Genomic DNA, 14,900 nt, shown 5'->3' on the forward strand with positions numbered 1-14,900 from the left:
TTTACAAGCGTTGTTGGTAGATGTTCATGAGTTTTGCTCACTTAATATTTCGCACTGCCACAGGTTTATGCCGTGTCTGTTTGAGGTAGTAGGCCTTTTAGGCCTCCTTCAGACCTTGGTAGCATGTTGTTGTGCCCTTTGTAATTGTAGTTGGTAAATTGCCTGTTGGAATGTGTAGACTTAGCTTAGGTTGTGTTAAGCTAGTTACCCACAACTGTTGGTTGGGTTTAGAGCTGGTCTCCTTTGAGCTTGGTCCCTTTATACCACTAGCTGACGCCACGTGTTGTTGGAGTTGTAGGCCCCGTTTAGGCCTCCTTTCAAATAGCATGTTGGCACAGTTCTGTGTTGGAATTTGTTTCGCCGCCATTGGCCACGCCTGTCTCTGCTAAATATAGGAGTAGGCCCTCTTTGTGGCCTCTCTCAGAGTATTGTGGCGGACTGTGTACTCCTCTTGTTTAAGAGTAAAAGGTGCATTACTGAGTGTATGGCCTGATGGCTTGTGTGGAGATAATAGCCACTAGCCGATGCCACGTGTCTTAAGTTGTAGGCCTTCTGGGCCTCCTGTAGAAACCTCTTTGTGGCCTCTCAGGGTGAGTTTATTTAGTAAACCTTACATTGGTTGGGTTTTTCTACATTTGCTCCCTTGAGCTTGGTAGCACTTCCACGAGCTGATGCCACGTGTCTGTTTGGATTCTTAGACCTGTCCTGAGGTCTCCTTGGGACGCAATGGCATATGTTCTACTCCTCTTGCTTAGAGAGTAGAAGGTTTTTTACTGAGTTCTGCTCTCCGGGATGCCCGTCTCTACGCTCGGGTTTGAGTTGCTTACTGCCTTTCTGCAGTCGCTCTTACACGCTGTCTTCTCTGAAGAATGCATTGTTGAGACTCTGTATACAGACAGGTTGCTGGCTAGAGATTAGGTTTTTTGTCAGACCAGGTCGGCCTCCCTGGTGGCATTTGAGGGTGACTATGTCCCCCTTCTAGTGGCTGGGTGGGGTTCCTTTCAGATCCCTGGCCACATTCCCTTAAAGGGACCTTCTTTCTTCGGAAGATTTGGTCCCACAAGCCTTGTAGCAGCCTTGGTAGGCTTTCTGCGGAAGGCCTCTTTGAGGTTTAGCTTGGGCTGTTGGCCGTAGGGAATGCTGGCACTAACAGCCTTTGTGTGACCTGAGGGTGAGTTGCTCTGGCGTTTCTTTCGAAATTGCTTTTACGTTTGTCTAGCCATTTGGCATGCACTCCCCTCAAGCATGGCGGCGTGGGTATATCGTTCCCCATAGCGTTTCAAATGCAGAGTAGAGTTCCCTTCGAAAGGGAACGTCTCAGGTTACGTATGTAGCAATTCTGTACAGGTATTTAATTAATTTATGGGTGAAATATATGAATATAATAAATCATAAAGCTTTACGATTAATCATAATACATATACATATAATCAATTACATATATGATTAGTTCTGGTTTGATAATAATTTAGAGAAACTATTAGTTTGTCCAGCAAACCGTTAGCTCTTCATAGCCGATTATAAAAGGAAGGTTTTTCTCTGGCCACGAGAAAGACTTCCTATTCTAGCATCAATGCGTAAAGCAAGGATACTGGATCAAAACGTTAAAGTGACCTGGGTTTGTTGCATGAGCAAAAAAAACAATCGAGCATGAATATAATGTATTTAATATATGAAACTACGGATACAGAGACTATACTACTAAACATACACAAACAATACACATATATAGAAAGCGAAAGTAAAGTCAAGAAAACAGAGGTGATCAAAGGAATGGCAACTTACGAACAGTTAAAACCTTTGAGAGCCAGCAAGGAAACTCAGCTTACACATCGAGCTTAAAACGCTTTGAAAAGAATGGTTCTGTACTTGCATAGGTTCAGGTGCTGTGGTCGTTTCGTGTTTCTGCAGGAGTTTCGGTGCGTGCGGCTGAAGCGATTGGTCCTTTTCCGAGAAGGTCTTCTTAGGCGGGTTTTCAAACAAGGGTTTGACTTAAGAGTAAGATAACCGGAAAATAAAGAAAAAGAGTCCGTCTCCTAGGCGATGAAGAGTGAAGACTTCGGGCGACAGATGAAGAGGGTTTGACAAAGAAACTTGTTGCCAAAAGATGGTCGTCCCGAAAAGAGGGGGGCGCGTGATGGAAGCGCGGTCGCCGAGACGTCCGGGAGAGACGTGTGTTAAATGGCGAGGGACAATCGAGAGACAAATGAGAGACACGTGTCATTGTGTTTTAAGGACAACAGACCAGAACGCCTCCTGGGATTCATCAGCCAATGATGAGGGTGCGATTTTTGGCGGGCAGATTCTTTCTTTGTCTCCATTTATGACCTAATTTGCATGGTTTATGAAGTGTCAGATCGGAGTACATTTTCTTCAAAGTACCATTAAAAATAGAAGAATGCATTTTACAGTCATGTGACATACATTTTCAATTAGAGCATAACGAAAGCTTTACAATGAGACCAAACTTGTCAGATGGCAAAGACATAAAAGGGGAGATACCGTTTATACTTGAGTTTTATCGTTTAGAAGAAAACTAATACAACTACAGTCATAGCTAAGCTTATATACTAGGGATAAATACATGCACCTTTAAATACAGCGACGGGTACACTTTGGCACAGTCATATTTGGAGGATAAATGTACATTCACAATCTCCATGCGTGTTTGTGAGTGTCTGTATGTGTGTGTGTATTGGGGTTGTGGCCAGTGTCTGTGACCACATGACACTTAGTCCCACCAGGGTGACTCTTTGAAGTCTCTGGAGCTGGTGAGAATATGTTCTGTTTTTCTTTACTGGGGTAACAAAGGTGCCAATGGGGCAATTGGTCCCGGACTTGCCGGAGCCGATTCGTGATTTACATGCACAGTTCAGGAGGCTAAAAGCATTCTGAAATTTCCAAAGTTGATTGACTACGCCGGATCTATCCAGACGCTACACGTATGTAACCATGATTCCCTGAGAACAGGGAACGAGACTCTGCGTTTCCTTGCCATGCTCCAGGGCTGCCTGCTGAACAGTCCCTCAGACGATAAGATACTGACTGATTCTCTAGACGCTCCTTATATACTTCCGGGTCACGCTATGATGACGTCATAGGCTGTCGCCGGCCAATAGGATTGGAGAGATTTGATACTTGGCTTTCAGACATCGGTTCACGTGTGACGTTCCCCATAGCGTTTCAAACGCAATGTCTCGTTCCCTGTTCTCAGGGAACCATGGTTACATACGTAACCTGAGACGTTCTCTCTCTCTCTCTTCATGAGTAAGCACATGGCTGGTTGTAGATCGAGGCCTGTCGTCGTGACCGCGCCAACTGGAGAGGCTACGCAGAATGGCTAACAGAAGATGCAGAAAAGCAGGAAGAGCTTATGGTTGCCAGTTCAGTGATGGTAAAGTTGCAATTTCCTTCCGAGTTGAAATGCAGGAATTACAGTCTGACTCTGCTGGGAGAGTCTTCTCTACCGGGTGAAGAGTGAAGACATATCAGGCTTTGCTCAAGGCCTGCCAGTACCCATGGGCCCCTATGAGTTCCCACACACACATCAACCAGAAGAAGCAGCAGTAGAAGGAGGAAGAGGAGGAGGTCACTGAGAAGTTGCCCTTTAACTCTAAGGTACCATCTCCACAGGTCAGTGAGACAATGCTAACTTAAGCTTTCGGAGGGGAACAGTGATGTCGACGTCCATCTCAGTTCAGTTCTCATCCAACAGTGTCAGTGCAGTCCAATCAATAATATTGATCGTTAACTAGTTAGGCTAACTAAGGTTAAAAACACCTTGTTGTAAAATGTTTTACAAATGTGTGGGAAACTGTCACACTGTACAACCATGTTAAATAAACTATCATTCATGAAGTTGACGTGATATTTTATTCAAATTTCATGTGTCTTTAAAAGCGAGATGACGCTACAACGCTCTTGCCCAAGTATCGAAGCACTCAAGCCGCTGCTCCGTTCCTGTCAGCGATTTGTCCGCGAGTATGCCGATTACTTCAGTTACTGTTTAAAAGCGACAGCACAGTCAGGGCTGCAAGAAAGACAGAGATGCAATTTTTTATATTTAAGTTTTTGGATATCCGTTTGGAATTATTGTACTCAGGCCTATATCAAGTATCAATCACCCCGTTATTCTAAATCTCAAATAATTCCCTTCATACCTAGTAGTGCCACTCCCGCCCCGCCCCAACAGTCTTAGAGGTAGGGCCGGATTTACCTCATATTGTGAAAGGCAAAATAAATGTTTTCCCTATATCACACTAGTCACTGTATTTTTTAAATAGTTAAACACCGTGTTGTCAAAGTTGATATTATGGCTTTATATGGTCAGACACTTGCATGATTCATTATATTATTAACATTCCACCAAAATCAAGCTCAAATAGAGTTTTTGACCAGTGAATGTCGGCCCACGTGTTTTGCCCACCCTTAAAATGGCTTTACCGCATTACTTTTTCATGAACTTACAGATTATAACGTTTATTGTAGCTATATGGGCACTCAGTTTTCCTGTAGTTTGTCCAAAATCTCATGTTATAAAAATGAAGTGCTATGCACATGCTATTTAAGACATTATTGACCATGATTTGACGACAAACGCTTGACTAAAACAGATTTCTCCGCTCCTCAAAAACATAAAACAGTAGTCTTTATATAGATTTTCTGGGGTAAAGAAAACGCTGTACTTATTCAAAGAACCAGTTCTTTTTTTTACCCCTGCAAACAAGCAGAGACACTTGATTGCGGCACTTCATTCACAATAGAGGCCGACAGAACCCATCCCTCCGGGCCGAGTCCTTCCTGTCCTGTGCTGTGCAGCTGACATACCACACATTTACACAGTGACAAAGAATACTCTGGGACTCATAGAAATTTATCAGCAGCCGAGAAGAGAGTCTGACCTGCTTCAGCTTCCTGAGGAGTTGAGTTTGTTGAGCTTTCTTCACCAGGTTGGAAGGTGTTAAGAGCCCAAGTGAGGTCTGCTGTAATGTGGATGCCCAGGAACTTGATGTCATCCACACGCTCCACTTCCACCCTCTGTATGAGCAGTGGAGCATGTGCTGTCCTTCTGAAGTCCACAATAACCTCTTTGGTTTTAGTGGCATTCAAAACCAGATTGTGTTGTGAACACCACAGGGCCAGGTGATGGATCTCCTCTCTGCAGTGGGTCTCATCATTGTCCAATACGAGACCCACTACAGTGGTATCATCGACGAATTTCACAGTGGTGTTCGAGGCATGGATGGGTTGCAGTCGTATGTGAAAAGAGTAAAAAGGGCTGGACTGAGTACGCATCCCTGCAGAGTTCAGAATGAGGGTAGATGATGTATATCCCCTATTCTTACCACTTGTGGTCTTTTTGTTAAAACGTCTCTGATCCATGAACACGGTGAGGTGGGCAGACCTAACTTAAGGAGTTTGTGTACCAGTTTGTGGGGAATTATTGTATTAAACATAGAGCTGAAGTCAACAAATAGCATCCTAACATATGTGTTAGACAGCCCCAGATGGGACAGGGCTGTGAGGAGGGCTGTGGTGACTGCGTCCTCTGTAGATCGGTTCGCCTTGTAAGCAAACTGGTGGCTGTCTAGTTCAGGAGGTATAATGTTCTTAATGTGCTGCAGGATAAGTCTGTGCATAAATCCAGCTCTGCGCTAGGTCCCACTAGTGTTGCAGAAACTACATACTTCACCTTTTAAATTAATGTTTTTATAATTCATGGAATTAATTTTCAAAGCCTTAATTATTCATAATAGCCTGAAAGCTAATTGAGTACAATCATTTAATGAATTTACAGTTTATTGCAATTGACCCCCCTTCAATTCAGTGGCCTGGACCCACCCAATAAATAGTTGGTCATTTTCCAAAAAGATGTCTCATCACACTTTAACTTTGTTTATTTAGTTAAAAGAATGATTTCCATGGTCAATTGCAGGCCGTTTCCTAGTCTCCCCTCTCCCACTTGTCAAAATGAAAAGTTTGATTCGTCAGTTTCTGTTAGTCCCGCCCAGGAAGTGATGGTAAGATTTCCACGTTTGTGGAATGTGGAGTTGAATTTGAAAATTATGAAACAAATATGATCGGTCGATACTTTAAACGCCTAATTTGGATATATATTTGGATATGTACTGCTGCAAGAAACCAAGCAATGAAACCGCGCAATTCCCATAACAGGAGACAATTTATTATGATGAGATCATCTCCGTGTAGAAAGTAGAAACATTTATAGTGTATAGTTATAGTTAAAAGATTGTAAACATTAATTCATATAGTCGCTGACATGCAGAAACCTCGTATCTACAAATTTCGTCATTTTTATTTTTTCTCCATAAATCATTACTATTGGTCACCCCTTACGTCTCTAGGTTGTAAAATATTTAACCAATGAAAAGTATTAAAAAGAACTTGTGACTAAACCTCGTAACTCCATTGGCTCTTCAAACTGTCAGTCAAACCTCATAACTCCACATGCCTCTATCGTGAATGAAGTGCTGCACGCTTTGGAGGGAGATCTCTGCTTGTTTACAATATTAGGGTAAATAAAGAACTGTTTGTTTGAATAAGTACAGCGTTTTCTTTACTCGAGAAACTCTCTCTATAAAAACTAGTGTTTGAGGAGCGGAGAGAGTGTCTTAGTCTAGCATTTGTCATCGAGTCATAGCCAGTACTGTCTTAAATAGTCTGTGCGTAGCTTATCTGGTCTGACCATATATAAATTCATAAGTTCATGAATGTAGGTTATTTGCTGTTTTGTAACTTTGAACTTAATACTGCGCTGCGTATTTTTTTTTTTTTTTTTTTTTTTTTGTCTGATAATTTGGCATACGGTTTTCATACTCGATATGATTAGGCCTGTATGATTTCCTCACCCTGTTTCATGAAGGCCCACCCGCTTCAACATTTCTGGCCTCATGCACTTTAAACAGAAGCAATGACGCTTTTGCTCAATTATGAATTGGCCTAATAATTAGATAATTAATTAAGATTTTGGACACGATGGATTTTAATTCCACGGATTATAATAATATTAGGAAGAATAATTGTTCAGAAAGAATAAATCTGTCTTAAAGAAAACGTCAAAATTAAGTTAGTAACTTCAATAAATGTATTCAGATTCGATGTGCGCTCACGCGCTCTGCTCACACACGTGACTTGAAGTGTGCGCGCGCGTATGAGTGATTCAAATTTTAGTTGCTATAGCGACGCGAGTTATGAATTCTGACTGAATATATACACACTCGAACCGATCGCTATTTGTTGGTTGAGAGACGAGGCGAATTCAGAGACTTTTACGAAGCTTTTCCTGTGCGGATTTTGAAGCTGTTTGGAGGATTTCTGAGAGTTTTATTCTAGAAGGACATCGGAGGATATATCATCTACATAGTTTTATTTTTTAAAGAGTTCATATTATTTCTGAGGACAGTTTTATTTTATTGTTCTTTTTTTCTTTTTCTTTTTTTTTCCTTTTTATTTATTTATTATTTTTTTTCCTGAGGATAGTTGTATTTTATTCTTTTTTATATTGTATTTTGTATTGTTTTTTACTGCAGTTTGGAGGAGGATGTCGAAGGCTCACAGGGGTGAAAGAGGAGGTGAGTGCTTTAGTTTTTCATTTGTTTATGGTATGATGTTGTACAATGATTGACTAAATTAATGTGAAGAAACTTGTGCGAGGGAACCCATTTGATCCCCCAATTTTCCCAGCTAGGTGATCACATCTATTTGATTCCTTGCATATGAAATAAACTTTTCAATTTGAGTAACTATAGTACCAGTTTGTAATTGACCACTGACATTGATTATTGATTATTATTAAAACATTACTAACTCTGTGATGTCTGAAATATTCCAGCCTCCAGATCCAGGAGAGCTGCTTCCTCTCAGACGGCCGGTCAGGAGGTTTGGAGACCCGGTTCTGATGAATGCCATCAGGATCCGCTGCCAGACCAGACCCGGACGCTGAGCCAGGACCTACCTGGATATTTAACACCTCTGCCCTCTGAGTCTGTTTTTGTGTCCACAGGTCAGGATCACTGGAGGAGGAAGTGGCAGAGCAGCAGCCAGCAGAGCCCAGATGATGGACGTCCGTCCAATCCATTTAAAAGACCTGCTACATGGTCTCGCAGAGGTCAGAATAAGCTTTTATTAAAGGAGTTATGGCTCAGTTAATACATTGATTATTGATATTATTAAAAAACAGTTTTTGATGTTTGAAATATTCCAGATTCTTCACCAGGCATCATGTCCACATCATCTTTGTCCCTCTCTGAGGACAATGTAAAGAGGCGGTTTTGTAGAGAGTCATTAAGCCTGAGCAGCAGAGGCTCGTACAGTGTCTGTTGGAGGTGGAGTGGTGATGGATCGGAGAGCCCAAACGAACAGGGCAGTTGTGGCAACCGCTGTTTGTCCAGGGGTGACAGCCTCGAAGAGTGGATGAGCCCTCCGCTGCCAGGTCAAGTTCCTGTTGAGCCAACAGAGACTTCAAATGGCCGAACTGCCCAGGGTGCCATGGAGTCTTCTCCTGTGAACAAGAGCTCAACAGGTGAGATTTAAATGAGGCTGGGCCGTGTAAAGTGTACAGATCAATTGTACTTGCGCTGTCTGACACACACCCGAAACACCCGCTTCTCAGACAGCATACAATCCCGAAAACAATTTTTGTTTTGCGACTTATTGTGCGTGAATTGTCGAATAAACACAAAATTGTCAAAATGTCCTGGCGAGTATTACAGAGTCAGTTATGTCATTAATAAGACATTACTATGTATTTATTAAAAGTTTTAAATATAAATATGTATTAAATCTATTTTAAAATATGGCCCATGTGATCTTTGCCATTACCAGAACTGAGCCACATGTGCCAGAGTTGGCCAAATGAAGCCTGGAAATGTATATTCTCTTTTTAATAAAAGATCAGATTATGATAATTGTGAAATAAAATGACTTAATTAATATTGTGAAATAAGATTTTGGGACATTTATACAGGCATTAAGCAGAAGTCAGGCGGATAGCTTGGAAATATTTCCATTACTTTGGATTTGTAACATTACAGTTAAGAATTTAACAGTAAAATATAAGTGATGTCATTCTATCATTGCTTAATTTGAGGTCAGAGATGTTTCTAATAGTTGTGTTTTCTATCATTTTTCTTCATTTCAGAAAAACCTACAGAATGGAGGAAGAGGAAAAGATTTCGATCTTTCTTGAAGATGCTGTGGAAGGCCATGAAGAGTCCTTTCAGCTGCTGTTGCCACAGTAGTGCTGTGGATGTTGTGGAGCCTTTTGTCCCTCCACCAGATCTGGAGCCGTCACCTGATCCTGAGCCGTCACCTGATCACTCCAGAGTCAAGACAAATAATGGTGAATCGCCAGTCATTATTTCTTCAACATTATTTTAAACAGTATTGTTGTCTTGTTTTCCACTAAAAATATCCTAAGGCTTGTTTTCAGAGAATATTAATATTATTTTCTCGACACAACCAGCACTGATATTTTTAAAACAAAACAATTTTCTAGGAAGCTCATATTTTTCTGTTTGTTTTCAGAGTCCTTTGAGTCTCTCTTTAACGTGGGAGAGATGATTGGATCCGGAGGATTTGGCAGGGTGTACGAGGGGACACGCAAATTTGATGGCAAAAAGGTAAATCTTACCGAATTGTAAAACATTTTGCTCTTGCATGCATCAAAACATATTTAAGACATTTAACAGATGGTTTAATACTTGGTGCAAGGTCAGCTGCTTGAATACTTTTACTGTTATTGAATTCTTTTTTCTTTTTTTTTTCAGGTTGCCATCAAGCGGATACGCAAGACTGCCAACAACCGTTATCTTGATATTGTAAGTTGGCCAAAACCTGAATGTGCGTTTAGTTGTTTAAGTGCTGATTACTGTAGTTAATACACCTGTAGGAAGCATTAGGTGTGAATATAATAGACAAATAAGCCTAGAAGCACCAAATAACTTTGAGCTGAAAAGGCTCTGTTGAACACATCTACAAAGATCAAAGAAAAGTACATTTAAAAATTATGTTTTCTTCAGATTTTTACCCAGCTAACCTTCTGTCTGCTACTTTTCTCTAGCCTGGGCATCCCGAACCTCTCGTTACAGAAGTGGCGCTGCTGCTAATGATGAGGCGAGAACCCATAAGCCCCTACATCATACAACTGTACAATTGGTTTGAACATCCTCGAAAATTCACTCTGGTTATGGAGTACCCTGAACCCTGCGAGAGCTTGCTGGACTTCATCATTCGTCATCCTCAACTGGACGAAACAACAGCACGGGTCATCATGCGACAGGCTGTGCTGGCAGTACAACACTGCATTGAGCATTGCGTTTTTCATAATGATGTTCATGCGCAGAACTTCCTGTTGAAGAAAAACACGTTAGAGCTCAAGCTGATAGACTTTGGCTGCGGTCAGCTGTTTAGTAGCGATGGCTACGAGAGCAACATATACCTTGGTGAGCATTTTGAGAGTGTGGAAACCTGAATGTAGTGACTTACTGATTATTTGACGCTTTTAAAAAAATCCTTAACAATGTGCAAATGTCTGCTTACAGGATTACTGGATTACTGCCCACCTGAAGTCTTCGCAGAACCGAGATTCCACGCCGTCGCAGCGAACGTCTGGGCTCTAGGAGTGTTGTTGTACGAGATGGTGAACACATGTTCTCCTTTTTGGGATAGAATGGAAATCAAACAAGCTAAAGTTACATTTCAGAACACCAACTTATCCAAAGGTGAGTGAATAATATTGATAACATTGATCAACACACACATAAAGCAAAGGCTCTGCACAGAAACTGTTAAAGGTGAAGTATGTAAGATTTTTTTATATATAGCTCAATGTATAGCGAGAGTTTGGGGCGTGGCTACTGTAGCCGATGGAGTCATGGGAAAATAAATTCAGCTTTAGTTACAGCAGTGAAAGGCAAAACTCGCTGCATTAATAACATGAAAGATTAAACGGATCATGAACACGTCACAATGAACAGAGTATTGTGATGCTATGCGCTACAAAGCATGCTTCAGTATCATACAGCATCTTCATGCACCCGATAAAGTTTCATAAAGACAAATGCAACACAGCTAAAAGTATTCCTAATATGTTGGACCTGAAACATGCCTTCATAAGAACCAGTAAGAGCTGCGTTTGTGATGTTTAAGTTGTGGAAGACGTGATGCGCGAAAGGGACGTTTGCAAGGGTTTTCGAAAATGTTTTATTTTGTAATTCCGCTGTAGGTGCCACTAGTGTCGCAGAAACTACATACTTCACTTTTAAAGTAAAGATAAGGAACATTTTACATTATATTAATCATGTTGTAGGTGCTGTTTTCATAGATGCCAAGTCACATGGTCATGACTAACCAGCTCTCTCCTTATTAAAATTTGTACAGAATGCAGTGATCTGATTAGCCAGTGCCTAACCCGGGATCCAACTAAACGGCCGACATTAGAGCAGATCTTACAACATCAATGGATTAGAAATGATCTAGATTGGAGAAGCTCAGGAGATTCACTCGATCAGTGATTTCAGGTGTGAGGAAGTGTAACAGACAGAGTAGGATTATTATCATTTGTGTTCAATTCTAGATGATTTGTAGTGAGATTGTAATTTGTTTTTCATTGTAATGTTCTTGTTATAGTTCAGTCAAGTTTAATTTATATAAGGCTTTATACAATACAGATTGTTTCAAAGCAGCTTCAAACAGGAAAATAACAGAATCAGTGATGCAAACAGAATCAGTTCTGTTGTAAATTAGCTCTAGAAACATTCATGAGTTGACTTGTTCATATAATCTTTGTATTGGATAGGAAATAACATGCTTGCTGTCCTTGGTGGAGGACTTGAGCTCGAGGCTTGACCCGAAGCCTGAAGTCCAACCCCAACCTGACAGGAACTCAAGCCGCCACACCAGAGATCAGAGCCTGTCCACGTCTGAGCAAGAACAGAGAGACTGCAAGACATCAATTCATCACAGACACATTTGCTTTGTTTTTAAGTCAAATCAAGACATCTTTATTTATATAGCACTTTTTTATATGACCAATCTGTATATATGTATATATATAATCTGTATATGATCCCTTTGAATAAATGCTTTTAATGAATACAAAAGGAGAAATGCTTTTAAACAGTCTGCTTCATTTAAACAGGTGCACCATTCCTTTAAGATAAGTTTCAGTACCAGCACTTAACATTGATTAATTACATTTGATTTCTGTACACAATGCTAAAGTAAGGGTAACACTTTATTTCCATGGTCCTCTTTTGACACATCTATACTAACATCTTTATCTATACTAACTATAAATAACTTTGCAACTACATGTCAACTAACTAGAGTTTTGGTAAACTGTCTGCTTAATATCTGCTAACACTTTATTTTGATGATTCCTAAACATTCAACTGACTATAAGTAGCTTTGCAACTATTTTTCTGTCAACTTATTCTACATAAACTAACCCTAACCGAACAGTTTACTACAGTCTACTAATACTTTAATGAGAGTTAGTTGACATGTAGTTGCAAAGTTGCTTATAGCTAATAGAATGTCTGTTGAGGAACCATCAAAATAATGTGTAATCAACATAAATAATATTAACTAACAGTGAGGAATACATGTTACATGTTAAACTATAGCTGTTTATTGTTAGTTCATGTTAGCTCAGTTGCAATTAAAAGATACAAGTTTTGATTTAAAAAATATATTACATTGAGATTAATAAATGCTTCAGAAGTTTAATGTATTATGTTTATGTCAATTCACCTTTATTAGTGCTTTATTCAATACAGATTGTTTTAAAGCAGCTTTACAGTGATAACAGGAAAATAATTATTCAGTGATGCAAACAGTTCATTTCGGCTGTACAGCAGCTCTAAAAGAAGTTGGTGTCATTGTTCAGTGTTGATTCAGTTCCGTTGTAAAGATCGTCAATTAATAAATTAGTTAATTTCATCTATAAATGTTGCTCAAATTAGCTCAAATGGGAAATGTTAATAATTATTTGTAACTTGGTATGATTAATTACGAATATTTGGATCAGTTAAACGGATTAACTTGATGTAGCTACATTAACATTACAATCAATTAATCAGTTTGTCAGTATTGATCATTATTGGTATTTTTCATGGCCACAGATAAATAATTCTTTCTTAGCATTTACAATGCTCAGAGCGTGAAACAAGATCAATCATTTAAGTGACATTTATCTGCAGGCAGGGAGTCAGAACCAAATTATGTATTGTGCACAAGATTATTAACTAAATCATGAACAACAAATCCAAACACACACAATCACACATACAGTACATGGGTAAAATGGGAAATGAAAGAATGAACCAAAAAATGGAAACAGGGAATGAGGCTATGGAAAAGAGTTATTTACCATGAAAAGAACCATCAGCTTATTATTTTCAGAGCACCTCATTAAATGTATGATACTTGCATGGCTGTTTGCAGTGGAGGCAGTTTGTGAAGTTCCTGAACAAGGATTGTGATGATTCCATGAGTTTCAGTCAATTTCTTCTGCGTCGAATGAAGAAGTTGTGATGAACTTGCATGGTTAGTTCAACTCTGTTCTTGTTGAGGGAGAGAGAGTTCTCTTTCGAAGGGAACTCTACTCTGCTTTTGAAATGCTATGGGGAACGTCACACGTGAACAGATGTCTGAAAGCCAAGTATCAAATCTCTCCAATCCTATTGGCCGGCGACAGCCTATGACGTCATCATAGTGCGACCCGGAAGTATATAAGGAGTACCTAGAGAATCAATCAGTATCTTTTCATCTTTCAGGACTGTTGTGTCTGATCGCTTTGCAATCGAATCTGGTAAGGAATATTTTCTATCATGTCTGACAAAGGTTTCATGAAGTGTGCGCAGAGGCAGAGCGGCGGCTGAAATCATGAGGCTTGCAGGTGGAGCTCGCTGAGGAGTTTGAGAGGCGTTAATCTTTCTCAGCCCCCAGCGGCTGGCGGGGATGAGCTGCTGGATGACGATGACGTCCTTTCTTTGACGTCATCGGATCCAGCAGCGAGTGCTCTTTTGGCTGATAGCGCCAGAGAGCAGGAGATGGTGGTTGAAGAACAAGCAGGTGAGCCTGCTGGTTCTTCTAAGCCTCCCTGCCCTGCGTATGCTGAGCTGCTGGAGGTTATGGAGTGCGCTTCTGGCAGGCTGCAGCTGCCTTGGGAGCACGTTAGGAAAGAAACCGCACGCGGACGGATTGACGAGCGGTTCCTTTCCGGCCATGGCCCTGCAACTCCCGTGAGCCTTCCATTCCTTCCCGATCTTCATGTTGAGATCGAGAAGGCATGGAAAAACCCGTATTCGGCTCGTATTCATCGACATCAGCGAGCGAACTTCGCTGATGTTGAGGGATTGAGCCAGCATGGGTATGTGTCAACGCCCCCTATTGATGAAAGATCAATGGCGGCGATGGTGGCCACGGAGAGACATCTGTGGTTGAACCTGGCGGACATCGGGGAGACAGAGAAGGGCTTTCTCCTCGATGCCCCGGTGTCGCCCTCTGAACTTTCTGGCACCTCCGTCGAGGTGGTGGTTGGAAAGTTCAGGGAGGCGAGGGCGCGCTCGGCAGTGTTTAGAACCTGCATCCCGCTCAGATCCGAATCTGGGCCAGGAGGTCCTGGTTCATCTCGAGCTGAGGCTCAGAGACAGGTCCAGAGGTCCAGTGTGGCCGCTCGTGCTCCTCCTCCTCCCAGGAGTAAGTCGCAGAGACGGCGCGACTCGAGGAGGAAGAAGCAGGATTTAAGGGAGGTGATCGATCGCAGACGCCAGCAGCGTCGGTAATCGATTCCCTCTCTTTGCGAGGGCGACTTTACACCTGCCCTATTGTCGGCCTCTGGCCGCCTGACGTTGTTTGCTGCTGCTAGCCTAGCT

At 41.2% G+C, this 14,900-nt stretch overlaps 1 protein-coding gene across 9 annotated transcripts in view; it reads left to right on the forward strand.

The window, feature by feature from the left end:
* The window catches only part of LOC127506149 (aurora kinase A-like), a 123,080-nt gene extending 110,969 nt beyond the window's left edge, over window positions 1–12,111 (forward strand). For 5 of the 9 annotated variants that reach the window (XM_051882315.1, XM_051882314.1, XM_051882316.1 and 2 more), the window contains 4 exons: window positions 10,082–10,463; window positions 10,563–10,742; window positions 11,401–11,540; window positions 11,819–12,110. In XM_051882315.1, coding sequence (XP_051738275.1) covers window positions 10,082–10,463; window positions 10,563–10,742; window positions 11,401–11,534 — 696 coding nt within the window. In that variant the 3' untranslated portion in view covers window positions 11,535–11,540; window positions 11,819–12,110. Of the gene's footprint in view, window positions 1–6,315; window positions 7,593–7,852; window positions 8,129–8,224; window positions 8,543–9,160; window positions 9,362–9,546; window positions 9,642–9,788; window positions 9,840–10,081; window positions 10,464–10,562; window positions 10,743–11,400; window positions 11,541–11,818 lie in introns of those variants that run through there. The other 4 variants (XM_051882329.1, XM_051882330.1, XM_051882327.1 and 1 more) reach the window with 4 other exon arrangements.
* Window positions 12,112–14,900: the final 2,789 nt, after the last annotated feature.

Source organism: Ctenopharyngodon idella, chromosome 23 (assembly GCF_019924925.1).
Source record: "Ctenopharyngodon idella isolate HZGC_01 chromosome 23, HZGC01, whole genome shotgun sequence".
In the NCBI taxonomy this organism is placed as follows: domain Eukaryota; kingdom Metazoa; phylum Chordata; class Actinopteri; order Cypriniformes; family Xenocyprididae; genus Ctenopharyngodon; species Ctenopharyngodon idella.